The 26106-nt window shown below is 35.1% G+C and overlaps 1 protein-coding gene across 3 annotated transcripts in view; it reads left to right on the top strand.

Annotated features, from left to right (window-relative positions):
- Positions 1–26106, top strand: part of MYLK4 (myosin light chain kinase family member 4) — a 199686-nt gene that overhangs the window by 161428 nt on the left and 12152 nt on the right. For all 3 annotated transcript variants that reach the window (XM_031946947.1, XM_023496378.2, XM_031946948.1), the window contains 9 exons: positions 7967–8042; positions 8752–9148; positions 11702–12027; positions 14314–14419; positions 15126–15219; positions 15317–15426; positions 18585–18726; positions 22236–22306; positions 24182–24310. In XM_031946947.1, the coding sequence (XP_031802807.1) occupies positions 7967–8042; positions 8752–9148; positions 11702–12027; positions 14314–14419; positions 15126–15219; positions 15317–15426; positions 18585–18726; positions 22236–22306; positions 24182–24310 (1451 nt within the window). The remainder of the gene's footprint in view (positions 1–7966; positions 8043–8751; positions 9149–11701; positions 12028–14313; positions 14420–15125; positions 15220–15316; positions 15427–18584; positions 18727–22235; positions 22307–24181; positions 24311–26106) is intronic.

The following is a 26106-nucleotide window of genomic DNA, read 5'->3' as shown; positions in this document are numbered from 1 at the left end:
ACCATGTTCTCTTTCTAATTATTTTAATATAAAATCATTTAAAGGTTACAAAACAATTCGCATACTACTCAGGGTTAATAGTCCCAAAGTATATTACATAATCACAGATTTTTTTTTTTATTAGAAGAGGCCTCAGTGGTTATCATGTCCAACCCCTGTTCAAAAAAAGAATGCTCACATACCCAAGGGATATTCATCCAACCTTGGATAGAAGACCTTGAATGCAAGAGAACCCCTTTTCCCCTGAGAGAGCCTGTTTCATTTTTAAATAGCTCTAGTCATTGGGAAATTTTCTCTTAAAGCAAACCTGAATTTTGCCTCTTTACAATTTATACCCATTGCTTATAATTCTCTTGGACTAAACTTTAATGTATTACCATATGTCCTTGCCTATTTTTATTCACAGCTGACTTTAATAAAACATACAAATTAATGGAAATGGGACAATCAATGTCTAATTTACTCAAATGGACTATATCAAAAGCCTATATCTTTGGGTGGGTTGAAGTTAGAAATTCTGTCTGGTCTCCTTTTTTTTTTTTTAAATAATAACTTTTTATTTTCTAAATAAATACAAAGATAGTTTTCAACGTTCACCTTTTCAAAACTTTGTGTACCAAATTTTCTCCCTTCCTTCTCCTCTCCACACCGCCCCCCCATCCAGAGAGCAAATAATCCAATATAGGTTAAAAGTGAAATTCTTCTAATACTATTTCCACATTCATCATGCTACACAAGAAAAATCAAATCAAAAAGGAAAAAAATAAAAAAAGAAGCAAAAACAACAAAAAAGGTGAAAATACTAAGTTGTGATTCATATTTAGTTCCTACAGTCCTCTCTCTAGATGCAGATGGCTCTCTCCATCACAAGTCTATTGGAATTGGCTTGAATCACCTTATTGTTGTAAAGAGTCAAGTCCATCACAGTTGAACATCATATAACCTTCTTGGTGTGTACAGTGATCTCTCTTGGTTCTACTCACGTCACTTAGCATCAGTTCATGTTAAGTCTTTCCAGGTTTTTCTGCTGGTTCTCCTTCTTCATTGCCTTTTGGCTCCGAAGGAAGATAACTAAGAGCAGAGGAAAATGAATAATAAAAAATAGGTAGCATTTTTATATAGCACTTTCAGTCTGCAAAGTATTTTGCAAATATAATTTTATTTCATCCTCCTAACAATTGTGGGAGATAGGTGCTATTATTATCATCTTATGGGAGAGTATGGGGGGGAACTGAGGCTGAGATGGGTCAAGTAACTTTCCCAGAGTCACTTAGTAATTGCCTGAGGCGGGATTTGAACTCAAGTTCTTCTGACTCCAGATCCAGTGCTCTATCTACTGTGTCACCTAGATACTGGCTCAGGCAAAGCAGAAACAAGTTCCTCAACAGTTTAGGAATTATTTTTCCTGTTCAGGCAGAAAAATTTCTTGCATAAGTGTGACTGCTATCCCATAACTATCCCATATTGTCAAATGTACATTGGTTAGATTGATGATCTAAAATTATAAACTATCAAAATCTAGTTTAAGAAAACTGAATTAAAAAAAATTAAATCAGTTGGGAAACAACTACAAAGTCCAAAATACTTATAATCTATTGGAGGAAATGTGGCAGTAGCCTCAATGAGTATTCTGATACCCACTGTCTATTGGAAGCTAGATGGAGAGAGTGCTGGGCCTGGAGGCGGGAGTTCAAATTCTGCCTCAAACATTTTCTATTTGCCTCAGTTTTCTTATCTGTAAAATGAGCTGGAGAAGGAAATAGAAAAACACTTCAGTATCTTTATCAAGAAAACCCTAAATGAAATCATGAAGAGTCTGAAAATGGCTGAATAACAGCTACCTACATAATCTTTGATGAGTCCTTTAAAGTTTCCTCATTTGTAAAAGGAAGAAGGTGACCTTCAAAGTCCCTTCCAGCATTAAGTCTGTAATGTTATTCATTTTAACAAAATAATAGCAGAACTATCTTGTTTGGTATTAGCTCCCTTCAAATCTTATTTTCTTCTCTGCATGTTTTTGTTACTGTTATTACAAATTATATACTTACATGTATAATTTGGCATGTTTAATTTCTAAGGAAAGCTATGCTTTTCAGAAAAAAGAAAAAAGGGTCCAAACTGAAGTAGAGCATTTTCCCCTAAACCTTGTAAATGTATTTTGAGTGCCCTGATCCTTGCTGCCTCAGTAAGAGCCTTTTATATGAAATACACACAGACTTTAGGAAATCAGATTCTGAAAAACAGCATGGCTTAGAAAATAGGACAAAGAGGACAGAATCCTATTTCTAATCCTTGCTAACTTTGAGCAATGACTTTATTTCTCTGGGTCTTCCACTGTCTCCCATCATTTGTTTAACCAGATAACTGTGAGTGAATATCTTTAGGAACCTTGAAGAAAGTTGTCATTGAAATGAAGAATGGGTTTACAGAGAGAGCTGGTCTGTGTCAAGAAGACCTGATTCAAGGATGGCCTCTGACACATACTTGCTGGGTGACCTTGGACAAATCCGTTTCCCTTAGGTAACCCTCTGAGATTACAAGTTGCTGCACAAGTGCTGATCTGTTTTGGTCTGGCCAGTTCTTCCCCAGAAGCAAACTGATGAATCACAGGCCCTATTAAAGAAAAATACAGTAGGTTGCCACTCATCCCACTGTCAAAAAAGTGGTTCTTTGAAGGTCAGTCAGTAGCCAATTAAACTCCTCCAATATGCCATATAGTAGGAATACAAAAAAAGGCAAAAGTAATTGATTTTCAAGGAGCTCATGGTCTAATGGGAGACAACATGCAAAAATTATATACATATGAAATATATTACAAAGTAGATGGAATGTAATCTCAGAGGGATTTGTTCAAACAATTTTTTTCATTTGTGTTCAACTCTTCTTGTCCCTATTTGTGGTTTTCATAGCAGAGATATTGGATCCTTCTTTAGCTCATTTTTATAAATGAGAAAAATGAGGCAAATAGGATTAAGCAACTTGACTTGCCCAGAATCACACAGCTAGTAAAATGTTTGAGGCCAGATTTGCACTTGGGAAAGTGAGTCCAATGCTTTAACCACTATGCCATTTAGCTGCCTTTAAACTCAGGGAAAGGCAAGATCTAATGACAGGAAAGTGGTGATAATAAAATATTAAATTACTATAAAAGATGTAGCCCCACTAGGTGATCTCTTTGTACTATACAGTGCAAATTAGTTTATGGATTAAGAGAAAAGGAAACAGATTGGATAAAAAAAAACGATAGACCACAATTCAGGGGAATCTTGACAAGTCATTTGACTTGATACTCAAAGATATTCAAAGAGGAACTTAGCTCCTGATAGACAAAGCAAAAGAGGAATGGAACTAGAGTTAGAGCTCAGAAGCTTTAGAAAGGAAGGAGTTTGGAAGTAATTCTTCTTGGGCTGATTAAGTACTGTCAAGACAGAAACTGTGATGCTGAAACATTTCCTTTTCTCTCCATGTCAAGGTCTTTTTGTATCTCTTTTCCCTTGAGTTCCTTTATGGGAGCTTGAAGACTTTTTCTTTGGGAAAGGGGATGGGAGTGGAGTTTATGTATCTTTCTTTGTTTTAAATGGTTTCTTTGTTCTTTATAGTAAAAACAATATAATCATTATCAATTGCTGTTCTGAATATACTCATTGAAAATACACAGTTTTGTTATTTGTTTCAATTGTGTGTGACTTCATATGGGGTTTTCTTGGTATTATTAGAGTGGTTTGACATTTTTTTTTTATTTAGGGGATGAGGGTAAATACAGGTTAATTGATTTGCCCAAGTCTAACAGCTAGTAAGTATCTGAAACTGGATTTGAACTTGCCCAGCACTCTATTCATTGAGCCACCTGTCATACAAATAGTAAACTTTAAAGGCAGGATTAGAATCCAAGTCCCTTGACTCTAGAACAATTTCCTGTAGAAAGTGGCAGAGTGACATTATTTTAAATGTTTTATTTTCCTATTTTAGTGTCTATCTTATACTTTAGAAACAGCAACTGAAATTGCTTAATGTTGAATTTTCTATCAGGAAATTAGAATGAGAAAAGGAGGAAAAAAAGGTTTTTTTTGGTTTTTTTTTTTTTTGTTGTTGGAAGTCTTTTTAGTACAAAGTTCCTCTAGATGTCAGTATTACATTAAGAAATACAAATGGCGCTGTCTGCATTTTTAAGTCATTCTTGTTGATAGTCACATGTGAGATTATTAATGTACAGTGATTCGTTGGGGGAGGGTATTACTCTTGTATTTCTAAATGTGGACTGGAATGTCTGACTGCTGAGGATCAAGAATGATGTCACTGCTTTCAGAAATTCCACTTAGAGACAGCTATAAACTATATGAACTATAATGATTTGAAAATGGCTCCTGGTGTTATGACTGGAGCTCTCAAATAGACTTCTGAAAGGATGGGTAAAATCTCAGACCAATTACCTTTGCAGAATAAAGCCTGGATTGTGTCTGAATTACCATGTCATATTAGATATGCCTTTCTGGTGAACAGACTCATTACTCTGGGATGGGTACCAAAAAAACCCAAGTGCCTGAGCTGCCTGGGGGTGAGAGTAACAGACTGAGTTAATTGCTCTCTCACTCTCTAGGACCCCTACTCTATTTCTTAAGGCACCGGTTCATGAGGTAGGTCATGCTGAAAATACCTGCAGAATAGAAGACTCTACATAATCCATTTAAAGCATCTTCCAGAATGAGAAGGAAGTAGGGAAGGAGTACCAATTATGTAAGCATGTTCAAATTACTATGAATATCCCATAGAAAATAAATACAAACCATGAATTTAATTACATTCCATAGGAATGACAACAATATTACCTACAAATCTATAGGACAATTCCAAAGACATACTCATTGGAAGACTTAAAAGATATTTCTTATTTTACTGATTTGGGTGAAAGCCTTTAAACATTATAGTTTTGTTGTTGAGATACTTCTAACTGTATCAATCCTAGCTCAAATGGTCATAATGCCAGAAGCAGTTTTAAGAGATTAACTACTCTAACCTCCTCCTTTCAGAGATGAAGAAATTTAAACCCAGAGAAGTCATGTGACTTTCTTGAATCCACATGGATAGTAAGTGAAAATCTAGGGTTTGAACCAAGGTCTTCTGATACCAAATCTACAGCTCCTTGAAAACTAACACACCAACAAAACCAGACTACCCAGCCTCATCTAAGGAAATCTTACTCTTTTTCGGACTTTATTTCTAACTCATTAATTTCCTGTTTTATTTCCTCTTTCTCAGTCAAGCATTTTCCTTTTCTGGTCTTTTCTCTCCCAATAGACCCTCCATAAATGTGAATCTTTCCCACCAATACTTGTAGTTGTTGTGAGCTATGATTCCATCAGGCAGAATAGGAGCAATTCGAGGCTAAGGATTTGCTTAATAGCTCAAAAAAAGTGACTTATAAATCTATGGTTGAGCGAAAAATAGTGTCCCTTAGCAATCCTTTAATCCTGTGCAGCTGCCTTTGATTTACTGACCCATTATGAATTCACACCTGGAAACTGAATTAAACTAAATCTTTCTTTGACCTTTGTGGCTTTGGGATGTTCCAGTCTTCTCACCTGGTGGAAAACTTCTTTCTCATCCCTTAAAGGGATACTGGTTAATACCCAGTTGTTTTGACACATGTCTACATACAAGATCAAATCCTGGGCCTCTGTCCCACTGGTTCTGTTACCAGGTTCACTCCTTATTCACTTGAGACCAGACCTGCCCTCCAGAGCAACTAGGGTTGCCAGCTGGTAGTCTCAGGTGGTACAAGATACCTGAGGCTTGATTATATTACTGATGTCAACAATTCAATTGAACAAATATATACTGAGGGCCTATTCTACTTAAGACCCGACTAGATGCTAGGAATGCTTTGAAGAATCTGTGAACTGATGGGTGTGATCATTCCTTTCAGTGGTACTGATCACATCTCCTGTTTATCATCTCATGACATCTCATCTGTCATACAGATAGATCCTTGTCTATATTCTCCTTTAAATTCCCTAGACAGATTCTACTTACTTTTCTGGGTGATTTCTTTTAGGTCTCTTTACTTTGCATGTATACCAGTGGGGGGATGGAACCACAGTTTATGCTTTGGGGTTTTTTTGTATTACAGACATTACCTAGTGAAGGCCCTTGTGCAAAAAAAGTGGTTTTTTGTTTGGCATTTAAACACTTTATATTGTAGCTGCAGCCTAGCTTTCTAGACCTTTTCACACTACTTCTCATTTATTATGCATTCCAACAAAAATGGCCTGCTTGACAATCTTTCACTATACATAACATTCTCATCTTCCAGCACCAAGTTTTTGCACAGGTTATCTTCTATGTCTGGAATGCTGTTCTTCCTTAACTCCACTTCTTAGAATTTGTATGTAGAAATTCTGGGTTATCATAACTCCTGGCTCTGGCTAATATATCTTTGTACTCCTCCGTATCTGTCAAACTCATTCTAAAACACCCTTTCAATTTTAATGTAGCTTCTATCACAAGACTTTTCTTGGTTTCCTCTTTCCTTTATTAATTCTTCCTCCCCTTCACATCCAGCAAGTTATCTGCATTTATTTGCTCTATACCTTCTCTTTACTTATATGCATATATCTTGAACACTTTCTTTTTATTTCTTTTTGTCTTTGGATCTTTGGTGCCTAACACTTAATAATTGCTTGTCGAATTGAATGAATTAATAAGCATTTGATAAATATTTTTTTAACACTCATAGGATCAAAATTGTATCAATGGAAGAATCCTTAGAGATCATCTCATCTAGCCATCTCATTTTTATAGATAAGGATCCTGAGGCTCAGAGATGTTAAGTGCCCAAAGTCTTACAGGTGATTAATTTGAGAGATGAAATTCAGCTTTCAGTTCTCCAGCCTCTAAACCCAGTGCTCTTCCCACTGTACCACACTGCTTCCAGATAGGTAATTGTTAAGGCTACTAACTGTTGGAAGCAGATCATAGCTTATTTAATTTTTGTGAACATGTAGCATATAACAGAGAGTGAAGACTGTAATCTGGAGCTTTGATTTTACTTCATATATTGAGAGCTGTCATTTATTAAAATATCCTGGCAGAGTGTGAGAGAGAATACAACAAAAATAAGAGAATTAGATTCTATTTTAAAATGTACCCAACCCATGCACAAAAAGAATTCCCACATTTAATATGAACTCTACAAACTGGGAATTTATTATGTTGACACAGCAAAAGAACTAATGTTTACCTTAGTTTCAGATTTGTAAACAAAATTTGCTACAGCCCATTAACAGTGCAAAGAAAATTGTCAGAACTGTTTGCCCAAGAAAACTATCCCCTCTAGAAGGTTAAATAACTTATTTATATACAAATGATATCCTTGCAAAATAAGTCACAAGTCAGGATTACTCAGACAGTTAGGTGGCACAGTGCTAATAAAGCATTGACTGGCCTTGGAATTAGAAAGACTCATCTTCATGAGTTCAAATCCAGACTTTTAAAATCCAGTCACACTTACAAGTTGTGTGACCCTGAACAAGTAATTAACCTTGTTTGCCTCAGTTCCTCATTTGTAAAAATGACTGGGAGAAGGAAATAGCAAACCATTCCGTCATCTTTGACAAGAAAATTCCAAATGGGGTCATGAAGAATCAGACATGACTGAAAACAACAGAATTACTCAGGCTGAATATGTTAAGTAAAATTCATTATCTATTAATTAAAGCTGGACCTCCTCCACTAAGCAATAGCAAATCATAATATTTTAATTGCTGTATATATTTAATCTCTTTTTCTACAAAAGGAAGGGTTTGGAATAATTTTCCCAGATCCATGCCAATTCAAAATCTCATTATCTTGCTTCTTGAAAGTAGTAGCATTTTATTTGTAATTCATATTAACCTTCTTCTCAGTGACTTTGGAACATTTCCTAGATACTGGAAGAGCATTCTATAATACCTTACTTGTATATCCACAGGTAAAGGAGACAGTATGGCATCATTTAAGCCTGAAGGAAACGTGTGTTATAAAGAAGAGAACTCCAGATCCCAGAGGTAGGATTCAAGGATAAAAATATTTTTGTTAAACTTAATTGTTGTTTTTGACTACATGAAAGATGGGCTTAAACAGTATGATTTACAGAGGCTGTATTCTTTGGTTTATATTTACTTGGCTTCTAGTTTCCATCAAATGTATGTAAGGAATACTTTAAAAATTTATTTGGCAATTATTCTCTTATTTTGTCTAGCTCTGTTTAAAGTTTATATTTATTAAGAGCAAAAAAAGTGCATATGTATAAATGTGTGTGTGTATGTTGAGATGTATAATATTGTATTTGATGGGAGGCAGAACAAGCTTGTAGTCAGAAATACCTGGGCTCAAATTTTGCCTCTGACACATACTGGTTGTATAATCCAAGACAAATCACATAAGTCATGCTTTTGTGCACTAAGCAGCTTTCTAAGACTATCAGCCATAGATGAGTTATTGATAATATTGCATCAGTGGAGGGAGTTTCTAGAAGTCTTAGTTCTCTATACTTATAGAACTCACAGAACCAAATAAAAATGTGGTTGTCTGTGTGTATGCATGTATATATATTCATATATATGCACATTATATATATATTTATATAGCCACACATATATGCAGGGGAGAAGGGGAAGAGAGAAGAGAAAGGGGAATGGCAACCCATTATGTCATCAAATTATACTAATCTCTTGATCTTCTAATAAAGTAACTGTGATTTGTACTGGCTTCTAGAGAGATCTACTCAGAAGAACCAAGCCTGCTCAGACAAAGAAAAGATTCATAAACTCAATAAGGAAAATGCTGAAAAGGCCTGTACCTCCCTCATTCAGAAAAGTTCTTCCACAGGAAGATTTCAAAACAAGGTAGAAGATTTTACTTCCAGAGAAGAGTATCAAGAGGATACTACTGGAAAAAGTGCAACAAAGATGGGCAGGCAAGAAGAGGTAACCCTCAGTGGAGATAACCAAGAGATTGTGGAAAAACTCAAAGCTCTGGGAAATGTGAAAGGATCTCAAGACACTCCGACCTCCAAAAGAGAGAAAAATGTACTTCATGCTAAAGGAGATAGCAGTGAAGAAGAAACTGGAGAGAAAGGATCAACATCTGCAATAAATGAAACAGTAGAAAGGTATATGAGTTTGCTTCCAATACAGCAAGTTAATAAAACTGATGGGAAAAAGTTTTGTGCAAGGTTGGGTTGAAATCAGTAGCATCAAACTCAAAAAGAAACAGAGGTCACAAAACAGTATACAAGGATCCCTACTAGCCTCATATTGGCTGAGAAAAATATAGATTAACATTATCTATGTTCTATTATGTTTTAACTTATTTTGTTAAATATTTCCTAGTAACATTTGATCAAACAGTACACAGCAGTGTTGCAGGCTGTATGATTGACACCTTTAGTTTAAAGCACAGATTGTCTTGCTTCAATAGCCATATGGACTCATTACAATGTGCCATTTTACCAAAAATGTGTAAAGTGTTTGTCTTTACTATCTTATTGGCTCCTCATATTGTCTCTGAAAGCTAGGCAAGGATGGTATTATCTCCACTTTGAAAATGAGGATGTTGAGCTTTTCAGTGAGAAAAGCATCAATTATTTAAAGTCAGAGAACCAGGCTCCACATTTTGATTAGATTTTTCATCCTCTGTGTTGTCATATAATTTAATTTTCCCACATGAAATGAGAAAGTTGGACTAAATGTTTTCTGAGATTTTTCCCCAGTCTCAAATCCTATGGAAAGTTATTCCTAAGATCACCCAGTTGATGAGTGACAGAGTTAGGGCCAGAACCCAAGTTATCCTGAGTCCTATGTGATTACTTTTTTCCATTAAAGAGAGTAATCATTTAAGAGATGACACTCATGGCCTCAACAATTGGTAACTGATTGTGCATCACTTAAAGGTTATTTATCTTCTTTTGCTACTTTTTCTTTTTTGTCTACCTGGTAATCATCATCATCATCATCATCATCATCATCATCATCATCATCACTAACTCTTTATTTTACATCACTAGCTATTTATAAATATTACCTCATTTTTTCCTTATAAAAATCCTATGAGGTAGGTGCTCTTGTTAACCCCATTTTACAGTTGAGGAAACCAAGGAAGACAGAGGTTAAGTGATCTGCCTAGGTTCACACAGCTGGTAGACTATATGAGGCTGTATTTGGACTTACCCATTTCAGGCTCAGTACTTTATCCACTATGGCACTTCATAGCTGGATTTTACAGAAACTGATGAAAATGATATTGGTCAGTTTTGCAAACAGAAAAGTAAGTTTCATTTTAAGGGCTATAGGTAAAGCTTATCTATAATCCAAAATAAATAATCTGTATTTAAAGAATTTCTGTCACATTGAGTCTCATAATGGGCATTATTTCAAAACTTTATTTATTGTTACTGTCCTTAGTATTGTTTCCTCCCCCCCCCACCACGTACACACACACACACACACACACACACACACATTCAGTTTGAGAATCTAATGAAAATTAGTTAATCATAGTAAATATGAATAAGAGGCATAGTAATAATGCCTCTAGGCAATGTTGATTATTAGAGAAAAAAAAAACAAGACATGAATCATGGTTTTATCATTCTTGTGTGATCTTGTCAAAGTAACTTACCTTTCTGAACCTAGTCATATCCTGTTCATTAAGAGCAATTCATATAGATCAACCTTATTTTCTTTTTCAAGTAGGGGAGTGCTATAGATATAGTTTACCTAGGTTTTAATGAAGTTTTATAAGTAAATATTTTAATAAACAAAATTTCTTTTGTGACATTTTCTAGATCAGTGGTGTCAAACAAATAGAAATGGGAGACACATGTACCATTTTTAGTACATGAGTAGCATATTGCAGGTTGCATTTTGATTTAGGAAACTATATATTAACGTTATCTATATTCTATTGTATTTTTATTTCACCAAATATTTCACAACTACAGTTTAATCTGGTTTGAGGCTATTGCAGGTACTCTATCTCTGATCTAGATGATAGGAAAATTAGATGGATTTGGAATAAGTCAGATTTTGCATGTTGGAATCCTTGGATTTCTTTCAAAGAATAGCTCAAGTGATACCTTCCCCATGAGGACTTACCTACTCTTTCTTCTCCCTTCTTTCTCCTCCCTCCCCCAACTTCCCTTCATCCCTACAAGGTTACCTTGTGTCTGTTTGTTTTACATATACATATATACACATACTTCCAATTACATGAAATTCAAATCTATGTCTATACAAAAACAAAATAGCCCCTATTTTTAACAAACTGACATTGGAGGAAAACTATATCTCTGCATTTGTATGGCTACCCATACACACACACATAAAAACATATGTATTATATGTATATAGATATTATGCACATATGTATATATATCCTATATATGTATGCATGTATGGCATATATAGATATATTATATCTATATATGTGAATAACATAGGTAGATAGAAATACCCTGTGTTTATCTATGTTTATCAGTCTACACATATAGCTATTATGAGGAAAGTGTTTGAAAGTTAATTCTGTAAGAATACTATTTGTTAAAAAAGATTTTAAAAATTATTATATTTTAGCATTTTCTTTCTGTGTGATATCATTTAATGGACGTCCATTGTTTTATCTTTATTTTTTAAATTTAGAGCTTTACCAATATTGTATTTTTCAGACATAATAACAATAAACCAGATAATTCTTCAGCAATAACCCCAGGAGGTCAATCCACAAGGTCCCTTTCCCAGAATGCTGAACTAGCAGCTGCAGCCGACCACAGCAGTAAGCGGCGAGTGAATGATGGAGGCCTTCTCATTGATGACAAGAAGAAGAGCAGAGTTGACATAGAGGGCACAGCTGAAAAATGCAAAGCTAAGGAGCCCACCAAGATCAAACAATCCACGGGCAGCCTATTAGGCAAGTTTCAAGAGTCATCTAGGATTAAAAATGGCCATCTAGTAAAGCCTACTAACAAAGGGAAGGATCTGGCAATACCATTCGGTACGAAATTGTTTATTTTCCAGTATTAACCCTTCTTAACGTTTTATTTTATTTTATTTTTTAATAATAATAATAGTTTTTTATTTTTTAAAATACATGCAAAGATAGATTTCAACATTCACCCTTGCAATACCTTATGTTCCAAATTTTTCTCCTTCCCTCCCCCCTCTCTTAGACAGTGAATAATCCAACATAGGTTAAACATATACAGTTCTTCTAAGTATATTTCCACATTTATCATGCTGCACAAGAAAAATCAGATCAAAAAAGGAGAAAGTGAGAAAGAAAACTATAAGCAAGCAAATAACAACAAAGATGAAAATATTGTGTTGTGATCTATATTCAGTCCCTATAGTCTTCTCTGGATGCAGATGACTCCATCACACATTTATTGGAATTGACCTGAATCACCTCAATGTTGAAAAGAGTTAAATTCATCACAGTTGATCATCATATAATCTTATTTCCATAATCATTTAAAAAAATTGTAGTTGGCCTAATAGTTTAAAACAGTACTTTCAAAGCATCTCTGAAACCCTTTCAGAGGGTCTACAAATTCAAAATTAGTTTTTATTTCTAATATGGTAAATATAAATATAATTCATATAAACAGAAACTCTTTAAATCCTCAATAATTTTTAATAGTATAAAGATACTTAAAACAAAAGTTTGAGAACCATTAGTCTAGAGGCAGTACTGAAATATTCTTAAAGTCTCTATTTTTTAAAAATGTAGAGATAGATGGAACCCAATTACATAGTTTTCTAACAACCTTCTTTTTATTTCACATTCATAATATTTGAAATGTCAAAATAAAATGTAAAAATAACTAGAATGATAACTAGAAATCCTGGCATCTGTAAAAAAAAATTTATGGAGAATGGAAGTGTGTATTAAAATGCAGGTAGGCCTTTGAAGAGTTTAATTGTGAGATAGTCATGCCAATATAGAGGGCAACCCATTCCCTTCACCTTTTCATCTGTCATCTTCTCTATGATCTAGCTTCTTAAACTGTGGCTTATGACCCCATATGGGGTCTTGTAAGTGAAGGGGGGGAATCACAAAATTATGATTTATTATCAGTAAATTTTTATATCTATTTTATGTAAAAATAGATCATGTAAAAATTCCTTGGGTGAAAAGGTGTTCCAAGAGGAAAAAGTTTATGAATCTCTGCCCTAAGGATTACTTCTCTCCTCTAATTTCTTTGGGAATGTTTTGAGGTACAGAGATGTCAATGTCTGCAACTCCCTCTTCCCATCCCACCCACCTATCTGGGAAAAGCACCAGTTGTTTTGAATAGTTTTGGCTTTGGATCACAGCAAATGAGTTTGATTCTTCTCTTTTTAGATTAATAGGATTTTTGTTCTATATCAGTGAATTAAATTGGAAGTCTTGGAGGTAAAGGACTGAGTCCTTTGCTTCATTTGTATTGATCCTACTGAGTGAGTGAGTGAGTGAAGTAAGGTATGATTTAATGAAGGTGAAGGAATGAATGGAATAAATTAATGGATACATGAGTGATAAATAAAGAATGAATTAGCGGTTTTAAAAAGTGATGGAAATAGAAAAGAAAATGACCATTAAGGAATTATTGTTACCTGATGATGATGCTTGATTAAATTCAAGCTGTAGCAGGTTGTTTTCCCACTAGAAAGGGTAGGAAATATGAAAACTTAAGTAGTTTTAGAATTAAAATTTATTCAATTTTACAGGGTGTTTCATTTCCAGTAAGGGGAAAATCAGTTTTGTGCCTTGGACTTTATTTAAAGTCTAAAATAGTTTGGAAAGTGATCTATAAATTTTCAAAGTATTAATAGCATTAAGAAACCCTACTTTTTTTTCTTTCTCTCAATTCTGATTAAAATAACTTACAGTTTCAGTAATGCTTTTGATGATATTCCAAATAATTTCTTATTCTGTGTTTGAAATGGTCTAGAATTTAGGAGGGGGATTCAATGGAACGATATTCAGACGAGAAATTCTTAAACTCTTTTTGATGTTTGTAAGGCTGGGGGTCTTAAAGATAGCACAGATAGGAGCTCCTCCATCCTGAGATACTTTATTTTAAAATATCAGCATCAAACTTTCTGTTTTTTGTAATGCATGATATTAGCATTAAAAAAGATAAAACATGTTTTAAAAGTTCTAATTCACTAGGAATAAAATATGTGGTCATTTGATTATGAAATGAGGAAATTTTCAGCATGAAATGTATTAATAGGCACTATTGGAAGAACTGGGAATTTAAGAGATGATTCTCTCTTTTTTTTCTTCCTCTTATAGATGATATTCCTGCTCCTCCTGCCCCGTTTGATCACAGGATTGTCACAGCTAGACAAATGGCAATCAACAGTCTTTATACTGTGAACAGGAGGGAAATCTTAGGAGGGTAAGCAATACTTGGTTATAAGATATTCAGCAGAGAATGTGTTGATGAAGAAAAATCTCTAGATCTTCTTAAATGGATGCCAGCCTAGAATATTACATAATCAAACACTTTAAAAGTGTTCCTTATCATGCTCAAACTCAAATAGATGCCAATTAGGTTGAAGGGGTTGTGGTAGCTAAATGCAGCATTAATTAGGTTGATTCATCCCTGAAACAAACCAGTTTCAAGCCTAGTTAGAAACTGTCCCATTCTTTGGCTTTCAAACTGAGAAATAATATTTAGAATTGGGAATTCATTAAGTTACAGACCGTGTCTTATTTTGCAAAGTTAAAGATGAGATCAAAGCGACCTAGTCTTATATAACTTTGGAAATCTCAATCTTTTGCATTTTAAGCTCAAGCCCACATGCAAGAGTGATTATATTAGAATGCTGGCAGAGCTATCCCTATTAAATCCAGATATGTTCAGTATGATTGGATTTATTTAGAAGATTAAAATTGGATGGAATCTAGTACAGGATATGGACTGCTGGCCTGCCCATATGGCCTCAAAAGTGAAACCACCAGGATAATAGTGCACTCATTTGATTTGTTCATTAAGAACACATGAAAACATCTAATGGAAAACGATTGCCATGTTCTGGGTTGACCATTGGTGTTTAGACCTGTGTGATCACATTGTCATTCATGCTATTTTTGTTTTCCAGCGGGCGGTTTGGCCAAGTACACAAATGTGAAGAAAAAGCCACAGGCTTGAAATTAGCAGCCAAAATCATTAAGACCAGAGGAGTTAAGGAAAAAGTATGTACTGAGTAATGCGGACTTTCCCCCTCCTCATTCTTGCTACATTTTAAACAGCCCTGGGTCTAAGAGCCCTTGCTTCCTTCCTTCCTTCCAGGATGAAGTGAAGAATGAAATCAGTGTCATGAACCAGCTGGACCACGTGAATATCATCCAGCTCTATGATGCCTTTGAGTCCAAGAATGACATTGTCCTAGTTATGGAATAGTATGTGTTTTCATTTCCTTGTTGATTTTCCCTATCTTTCTTCCTTTTCCATTTCCCCTTCAAAGCTTAGATTGCCACAATGATAATATTTTCCACCAGATTTTACAATTATTGTTGTAGTTCAGTAACCCTTTAGAGACTGCAGGATTTGTGGGTTGTTGATGCTGACTTTTAAGAAAACTATAAGATCTTATGAATAATTGCTTACTTTGGCAAAGTACTTGAAGGTTTGAAAAGTGCTTTTTGCACAGTAGCCTTGTGAAATGGGTAGTGTTATTTCCACTTTTTTTGAAAGGTAAATGAGGTGATTTTTCCAGGGTTATACAGCTAAGAGGTATTTGAATTCCACTCTCAATTCCAATTTTTTCCACTCTTCAGGAGAAATTGTTCAAAAATTCTTCCATGTATGATAATGGGACTAATAAGTGCTTAATAATTGCTTATTGATTGTGGTTGTTTCAAAGATCTATATGTTCTATGTTGTATAAGATACTTATGGGATCTTGTATTTATGGGATCATAGAGTCCCATTGCAAAGATGGACTGCAGATGAAGTCCACTAATTCCAGGCCCAGTGCTTTTCTCATCCTATTCTCATTTTAGTACTCTAAGATTCTTCAATTTTATTAGTTTACATATTAAATATACTGATGGAAATCACCACCCTTATCTGCCTTATTCTTGTTTTGTTTTTTGGCCATTTCAATGTTCAACTCTTTGTGACCCTATTTAGGGTTTTCTAGAAAAAGATACTAGAAGGATTTTTACCATTTCCTTCTCCAGATCATTTATAGATGAGGAAACTGAGACAAACAAGATTTAAGGAGATGCTCAGGGTCACATAGTTAGAATTTGAATGCACATAGGCAGGTTAGAACTCAGGAAGGTGAGTTTTTCTGACTCAAGGCTTAGTATTCTCTTCACTTCACCACCTAGCTGCTGATTATGGCCCCCCCCAAAAAAGATTACTACTTTATGGTGATGGACTTCTCTGAAATTACTTGGCTAGTCCTTGGACAGTTGATATACTATCTCTTGCCAAGATCATAATCAAAGATTTTCTATCTTTATACATCCTGGCAGAACTTGGGTATCACTGACAGATTTTGAGAACCCAATGTCACCTTGATATAGACCAGGCATGTTGTAGTAGCTTATGTTCAAGATTGGAATCAGATGAAACACTTGTCCATTTAATAATTATCAAAAGGAGGCTTACTTAGCCATAGCAGAGAAAGGATATTCAGCAAGGATGCAAAAGTAATCCAGGGAAGCCCAGCTTCCCTCTCACTGTTTCCCATGCTAGTCTTCCATTCAGAAGCTTTGAAGGTTAGTCAGTAAGTTAGTCCACTAATATTTGTTATGCATGTACCACGTGCCCATCCCACTGCTTAGCACAGTGTCTGTCCTTAGTGAACGTTTAATGACTGGACACTTGAGTAAGACTTTAACAATTCTACTTCCTCAGATCATATATATCTAATCAGCATATCATTTTTGAGCCAGATAAGTCAATTATCTTGAGTGTGACCATTGATAGCAAGCTTATCAAATTTTAGAACTTAATATTAAAAAAAACTGAAATTAAAGGCATTTTCTATAACAAAAGAACTCTAATTCCAGATTATTAAATATTATTTTATTTATTAAATATCATATTATTATTAATTATTTTTATTAAATAAATCTAATTTTATCATTAAATTATTTATTATTATTATTATTAAATAAATACTAATTAAATAAATTATTTTATTTATTAAATAAAACTAAATTATTTTAAAAACAGGAATAATCCAGATTAAACATTATGAGAGCAATCCTTAATAACAATAATGAACTCTGTGTGAAACATTTGTTCTGGGAGTTTAGAATTGCTGCTTATGAAAATAGTTATATTCTTAACATAAATTTGCGATTCAACTCAAAACTACGTACATAACATTCTTCTAGGTAGTAGAGATGCAAAAAAGGAAAGCATGTTATAGTCCCTACCCTTAAGGAACTTACAGTCTTATAATAAGCAGTTTACAGTTCAATAATAATTCAGAATATAATAATAGCAACACCTAACATTTATATAACACTTTAAAATTTGCAGAACATTTTTCAAAAATTGTCTCATTCGATTCTTACAAGAACCCTGGAATGCTAATGCTGTTATTACTCCTATTTTATAGATGACAAAACTGAGGCACAAAAAGTTTGAGTGACCTGCCCAGCATAACACAGCAAATGTCTAAATTCAAATTTGAACTCAGAACTTTCTTGCTCCAAGTCCAGCATTCTACCCACCACACTACCTAGTTGCTTTATAGTAACTTAAAGCAGTCCTCTATTAATTTTCACCTGCTACTTAGTTTTTCCTCAGGTTTTATCCTGGTTGCTGTTCTTGGATTCATAATATACTTAGAACATAATAAATTAAGACTCACTTAAGTTTTGTATTAATTGCCCAAAACGTTCTGCAGGTCTTAACATCCACGAAGTTAATGTTATAAATGTGCAAAACCAAATCTTTCATTTGACCTCCTTTCTAAAGAGTCAAGCTGCTAAAGGAGCAAAAGCAGAATAGTTAAACAAGGAAGAATAGCTGAAATATACTTGTTTAAACTGTTAGGAGCATTAGCCCTGGAGTCAGGAGGACTAAAGTTCAATGTGGTCTCAAACACTTACTAGCTATGTGATCAGGGGCAAATCACTAAACACCAAATTACCTCTAAAACAACAACAAAAAAAAATAGAAAACAAACAACATAAAAAAGGTTGTTACAAGGGCATTAATAAAATGCAATCAAAGATTTGTTGGGAGGCAGGGTAGGGGGGAATAGTGTGTTTTTTGTTTGTTTTGTCTGGAATTGAGATTTCCTTAGGGAATTCCCTTTTTGAATAAAGATCATCACTAGTTCTAGGTAGTTTTCTGGGGCCACTGAAAGATTAATCAATAGCCCAGAGTTACACAGCCAGGATGGCAAAGATAGAACTGGAACTCAAGTTTGCCTGATAGAAAAGCTAGCTAGCTATCTTTCCACCAGGATGTGATTGATACCTTTCTATTGTGGTAGTTAGGGAATATAAATTGCAACTCAATATTCTATGACGCATTAATGAATACTTAAAAAAACACCCTAAAATTTTCATGCTGTTTCTCTCAATAGTGTGGATGGAGGTGAACTGTTTGATCGAATTATTGACGAAAACTGCAATTTAACTGAGCTGGATACTATTCTGTTCATCAAGCAGATCTGTGAGGGGATAAAACACATGCATCAGATGTACATCCTTCATTTAGACCTGAAGGTAGAGTATGTGCTTTGTATCATGTAAACTGTTAACCTTTTTCCATCTGGCCCTGAACAGATATTTGTATCCCCATGGGACATCATGCCTTGCCCAGTTACATTACTTATATCACGGCTAACTTAGGAGATAAGAACCCTCTCCTTGAATTTTTTCCCATCCTTATTTGTGCTGTCCTAATCTTTCAGGGCCAATTATTAGAAGTCCCCCATGTCCAATTCAACAAACAATTCCACAATTGAATTAAGCACCTGCTAAATAACTTGGGCTTAGTATTGGAGGCGATCCAGAGTTCAGATACAACATGGTTTCTACCTTTATGCAGCAACCATGGCAATGTCATGAATACTAAAGGCCTGGCTGGAATGGTTAGCAGTCTCCTGAGTGTTTTCTCCTCATTATTTTCAGATGTGTGTGTGGGAGGATTTCAAACAAATTAGTTCTCCTAGTTGAAATCAGGCAAGTTGACTCTCCCGAATCTTCAGGAATCTCTAGGGATCTTTCAAGCTCCTGATAACCAGGAATGATAGAAAATTGAGTAATATTCTGGAAAGATAGGGGACTGCATAGTTAGGCACATGTTACAAGGAACAGAGCAGAGGAGGCAGAGGAATGGCTGATGTCAGGCTGCCAGAGAGAGCAAGAAGAGCATTTTAGAGGTGAGGGAAGCAGGTTTTCCTTTTTCATCATTTATTCCTCTACCTTGCTTTTCTTTCCCTTCACTTCCAGTCTCAGAATTGAACTTAAAATCAGCAAATCACTACTTAAAATCAATAAACAGTGACAAACGCTCCCTCTCTTTCATGACTTTTGTCCTGCCACTGGACTCAGGAAGAGAAAGTGAGGCTGACAATTTTGTGCGACTCTATATCACTTAAATCTAATTCATGTACAAGTCAAGAAATCATCTGTAATGTCATGGGTCTTCTTGGAAAATGAAGGATGAACAACAACTATCCATTGTACTACTTAGCTGCCAAATCTACATTTATATTCATACACATACCCAGCAGTGACTACTAAAACAATTGAATATGTATGCATGCTCTATGAAGGCAGGGACTAGTGATATTTTTGTATCCTCCAGCATAGTGCCGTATATATGAGATACTTAATAAGATTGGAAGGTAAGGAAAAGGAAAAAGGAAGAAAGGAGGGAAGAAAGAAAAAAAAAAAGAAAGTAAATGTATGTATTTTTACAGAACCATTTAAATGGGTTTTCTTACATTCATTTTTCTTGCTCTAATTTGGCTCCTAACTTCCTCTGTGTGCATGCATTGTCCATCTCTATTTATAGTTCATTTTGGGGGCCAAGAGCATATAGAGATTTTTACAAGCACTTCAGAGCATTTGCTTAGGAAATGAGCATAATTCTATGTGGTTTTGTCAATTTTTAATTCAGTGGGAATATTCCACAGAAAGTCCTAAAGGGACTCTTGCAGGGGTCCTCAAACTTTTTAAATAGGGGGCCAGTTCACTGTCCCTCAGACTGTTGGAGGGCCGGACTATAGTAAAAAGAAAAACTTTTGTTTTGTGGGCCTTTAAATAAAGAAACTTCATAGCCCTGGGTGAGGGGGATAAAAGTCCTCAGCTGCTGCATGTGGCCCGCGGTCGTAGTTTGAGGGCCCCTGCAAGGGATCATTTTGGAAATAGACATTTAGCTATAAAATTAATCAATTAACTATTGAGGATTTGCTGTGGGCTATGTAGTCAGGCAACTATTTAGTCAAGGACTTCTTGGGCTTAATTGGCTTGAATAAATGACAAAGAAAAAACAATTACAGATCATAAAAGACATTGAAAAAGTGCTCCAGATGATTTTGTTCTCCAAAATATTAAAAAGTAAAGTTATCTTGCAAAAGTCTTCTTTAGTATTTTGAAAACTTTTCAATATGATTGAACAAAGGAGTTTAGATTTAGAGTTGAAAAAGAATGTTAAAGGCCATCATATCCAACCTCTTCATTTTTCAGATGAAGAAACTAAGGCACAGAATGAAGGATTAAGTGACTTGTCCAGGGTCACTCAGCTAATGAATATCTGAAGCAAGATTTGAATCTAGGCCTTCCTGACTCTCAAGTCCAGGATGAAAGTCCATTGTTGAATGCTGTCTTTCAGTCATTGGAGCATGAAGCTGTAGAGATAATTTGTAGAAATAATTAATGGCTTAAATGTCTACACACAATGTGATTTGGACATATTCTAGTAATAGGTCTGAAATTCAGTGAACCCAACTTCAATTCAAGAAAGAGAAATTCTTGACTATCGAAACAGAAATGCTCCACAGCCTTCTAATTAACATAATATATTGCAGTTGGAAGGGTTTTTCTTTTCTTTTTCTTGCTGAGGCAATTGGGGTTAAGTGACTTGCCCAGAGTCCCACATCCAGGAAGTGTTAAGTGTATGAGATTAGATTTGAACTCAAGTCCTCCTGACTTCAGGGCTGGTGCTCCATCCACTGCACTACCTAGCTGCCCCTTCATTTTTTTTTTCAAAGCAATTTTATATCTATTATCCTCTTATTCAATCTTTATTACAACTCTGTAAGTAAAGGTAGGATTAGCTTCATTCTGTTTGACAGATGACAAAAATAAGAGACAAGGATGAATATTAATTTCACATAGTTTAGTTTATAGCAGAAGAAGTATCAGAAGCTTGGTCTATTTGACTCCATGCCCCCACTGGAATCCCAAGTGCTCTCCAGTGGAATTTCAAGCTAAGTTTAGAGTTCCACTTTTATTTTAGTGAAAAAGCATTAGGGAATCCTTTCTTGGCTATGTGATTGAGTTCCTTCAATCTAAGAGGATCATTCTAATGAACAAATTGTGTCATGCTGAAATGAAAGATGGTAAACAAAGTTTACATTCCATTCCTTCTAATACTTCTTTTTTTGTTGCTTCACTGAAGAAACTCTGGAAATAAGAGTTAGTTCCACATTTCAAAAGAAAGACTTATTACTTATAGGATGTGAGCATTAGGACCATAATTGCAAAAATGTGGAAATGAATAAAAAATAATATAAATATGCTTTTAGGGTACTGGAGGTAAGTCTGTAATATCTAAAGAATATAAAAATTTTCTTTCCTTTTCAATGTGACTAATAAGGAAATCCAGCTGTTAGAACTAGGTTGAAAACATATGTCTGTAGTAGGAGAATTCTCCCCCAACTAGGGTAGAAATCATATTTAATAATTTTGGAAGTTAAATGTCATATTTAAGAAAACATCTTAGTAATATTCCCCTTCCCTTACTTCTCTAGAGAAGGCCTATGTCTGAACTTATGTGTTATGTTAAATGGCAAAACCATGAAGAGGAGAAGGCGATTTTGGCAGACTACCTAGAACCTCAACTGCCACATAATTAAAGAAGAAAATACCCACAAAAACAAATGTGCGCCAGACCAAAAGCCTTGATAGGCTTATCCTGTGCACTGTCCTATATTTAGTCACGGTTCAAGTAAAATTCAGTTGAATGATAACTGCTATCCTTTCTAATGTCTTTCTCCTGGCAGCCTGAAAACATCCTGTGTGTGAGTAGAGACACCAAACAAATAAAAATTATTGATTTTGGATTAGCAAGAAGGTACGTCTGTGTGTGCTTAGCTGTTATGTTATAGCATAAGTACTTTACTCAGGTTTGAAACATTTTTTAATATATCATTTAAAACACTTAAATCATTCTTAGTTCTATGCTTCTCTGAATATGTAAAAATCATTTGAAAAACCCATCATTTGAAAGTATTTTCAAATGTAAAACACAAAACATCTTGTGATAATGAATCTGTATTATTTTAGGCTTTACTAATTTAAATGTTTGATATTTTGCCTTGGGTATAAAATTCACCTTTATTCTCTCTGAAGAGAGAGGGTCTACTGAAGCCAATTAATAGCATAAATAAGATTTCAAGGGGTGTGAAACAAACTTAAGGAAACAGGAAGTTTTATGGATTTTAGCATATTAATTGTTTCTTTGAAATAGGATGTTGCTAATGACCATCTATCTTTGTCAATAAATTAATGAGCCTTACTTGAGTCTTAATGAGGTCTTACTTGATAGTCTTTGTATTAGTGCTTCCAGAGATTTTGTGTGTATGTATGTGTGTATGTGTGTGTGTAACTTTACATAGAATAATAATAATTAGCATTTTATAGTACTTTAAAGTTTGCAAAGCACTTCACAAATATCTCATTTTGTCCTCACAAAAACCTTTGAAGTTGGGTGTTATTATTTTCCCTATTTCATAGATGAAGAAACAGAGAGAAACTGGCTTCAGTGATTTTCCAGAATTACAGATATTAAACTATCTCAAGTAGAATTTGAACTCATCTTCTTGACTGCAGGACAACTAGGTGGTACAGTGAATAGAGCACTGGACCTGGAGTCAAGAATACTCTTCTTCTTGGGTTCTGGTCTCCCACACTTATTAGCTGTGTGACCCCCAAGTGAAGTCATTTTACTCTGTTTGCCTCAGTTTCCTTATCTGTAAAATGAACTGGAGAAGGAAATGACAAATTACTCCAGTTAATCTTTGCGAAGAAAAACCCAAATGGGGTCACCAAACGTGACAACAACCAACAATTTTCTGATTCCAGGTCTATCTACCTGTATGTGTGTGATATCTAAATGTGTGTGTGTGTGTGTGTGTATACATGTATATATAATTTATGTATGTGTGTTTATACATTACATATACATATCTTTTATAGGAAAGGAATAAGTATTTAGTACCTAGCATATGCCAGATACCATGTTAATAACTTTACAAATATGATCTCATTTAGACCTCACAACAACCCTGGGAGGGAAGTACTATTATGATATCTTAGGTCACATATAGAGTATCTCAAAAGTATTATAGTTTTTAGCCATATGCACTAAGATGTTTGGAACACTTTGTCAATTAACAAACATTAAACACCTACTTTTAAAAATACCTAGGTATTAGGGATGCAAAAATAAAAGAAAGAACCTCTTTCTCTGTCTCTTCCTTCCTTCCTTCCTTCCTTCCTTCCTTCCTTCCTTCCTTCCTTCCTTCCTTCCTTCCTTCCTTCCTTCCTTCCTTCCTTCCTTCCTTCTTTGCTTCCTTCCTTCCTTCCATCCTTCCTTCCTACCTAGGTTGAAGATCTGTCTGACACAATACTAGAATGAATCCTTCAGTTCATTAATGAAGTCTCTATGCTATTCTTGTGGAAAAGGACTTGACCCACATTGATAGAAGGAATTTTTTTTGTTTAACCAGGGAATTCTTTACAATTTATGAAATCACAAGTCTAGTCATTATCATTATATAGTATGAAAAATAAGTACTAAAACTCCCACAATTTCTATGGAAACCCTTAAGAGAGGCAAAAGTTATTTTCCTTTGATGTCTAATTTCAGTCACAGCAACCAGAATGAATATTTTTCTCAACCTTTTAATAATTTCTGATATCATTGCTCTCTTCTTCTCAATTGCAGGTATAAACCCAGAGAAAAACTGAGAGTGAACTTTGGGACTCCTGAATTTCTTGCTCCTGAAGTTGTGAATTACGATGTTGTTTCTTTCCCTACTGATATGTGGAGTGTTGGGGTGATTGCCTACATGTTGTAAGTTGGCCTAAAATCAGAATCTGCAAAACTGTTCTCATCCCCATTCTATGCCTTTGCTGTTCTGCAGTTAGTGTAGCATAGGGTCCAGAGAACTGTCCTTCAAGTCACAAAGATCCCAGTTCAAGAGCTGCCTCTGATCTATACTAGCTATGTGGGGAAGTGCCATAGACAGCTATCCTAGATAAGTGGAGGGGATTTTCTATCTAGAAGTTCCTTGTATGAATGAAATCATGCTTCTGGTTTCTATCCTTAATTACAAATTAATTTCGAGGTACATGGGAACAAATGCTACTTTCTAGGAACCAATATACAACTACAATGAATTCATTCTTTCTCAGCTAACACACTGGAAAAGGTTAGCTTCCCTTGTTCTCTTACTCCCAGGCAGGCAATTGATTCATTAGAAAGGGACAGTTTACTGAGTAGTCTGCTGTTAAAGAAGTATTAATGACCTTAATGTTCAGAGATGACCCCACTGATGGGTGATTCCTATCTCTGTGTGGGTGTATTTGGAAAGTACTTTCCACACACAGAACATGTGAGGGTTATTCTTTGATTTGTGGCTTCAGTCAAGGTTGACTAAGCCCTTTTGCTGTTTTCTATGTGACCTTCAGCTGGTGACTGGTCTGAAGCCATTGTTTGTTATGCAGTCTATCAGCTCAGAGTTTCTGTCTGTTTCTGTCTGGGATGCTGATTCCTTACATTTGCTCTATACTATTTGAGGCTCTGCTTCAGGGTTGCCTTAAAACAAGTCTTCTGACCTGACTGTGGTTTTCTGACCTTAGCTGATTTGAGAAAAATTTGTCCCAGGCCTAAAGTGAGTACGGAAAATGGCTCACAGGCTGTCTTCTGAGAAAGTCCTTTTCTGTGTATGATCTATTTTGACCAGATTCTTATTTTCTCAAATCTGTGTGTGACCCTCCAGCAAAAAACAAACAAAAAATACATACACATATGTACATGTCTGCATTTGCATGTACATATATATTCATGCATATGCATACATAGACATATGTAATATATTATGTCTCATATAATGTATATGAAACTATAATCAAGGTATTTGTCTTTACCAAAGGGACAAGGTAACTAACTGCCTGGAGGTACCATGTGATGGAAATTACAGGTTCACACCCCAATCCGTGCTCTGCTTCCATTTCACCACCATCATCAAAACCTCTCCAAAATAAACTATAAAATGGTTTGAATAAGTTACATTTCAATCCTCTTATTCTGGAGGTAAAAGTGAGTCTGTGGCCAAATGAAAGATTACTGAGGTCCCTTTTCTAATAGTGGTGCAGTGACAGAGTGTTAAAATTGGGTTCAAATCCAGCCTCATACATTTACTAGTTGTGTGACCCTGGACCACTTTACTTATATTTGTTTCCATTTTCTCAACTGTAAAATGTGTATAATAACAGCACCTGCTTTGAGGGATGTTGTGAGAATCAAATGAGATGATATTTTTCAGTGCTCAGCATGATAGTGGGCACATGGAAGGTGCCACATAAATGGTTCTTTCTTTCCTTATAATCTTTATTCTTTGTCATCATGGGTAATAATCATCAGAATTTCCTTAGCATTCTTCTGTTTCAGACACCTACATGTTTCCTTATCCTTAGCTCATTAATTTAGGTAACTAAGAATATGCTAGTGTAGCTCATTTCTTGGTGACATGAGAGGGAGGGCCGACTCAGAAGTCAGAGCATTTTAATGTGAGCATCAGTAATAAGAAACATCATTCTTATAATTTGAGTATCTAGTGCATACTTGATACTTCTCAAAAGCAGAGA

The sequence above is a fragment of the Sarcophilus harrisii genome, chromosome 1, assembly GCF_902635505.1.
Source record: "Sarcophilus harrisii chromosome 1, mSarHar1.11, whole genome shotgun sequence".
NCBI classification, from domain to species: Eukaryota; Metazoa; Chordata; class Mammalia; order Dasyuromorphia; family Dasyuridae; genus Sarcophilus; species Sarcophilus harrisii.
The sequence above is the reverse complement of the archived record's forward strand: the minus strand, read 5'-3'. Positions and strand labels throughout refer to the sequence as shown.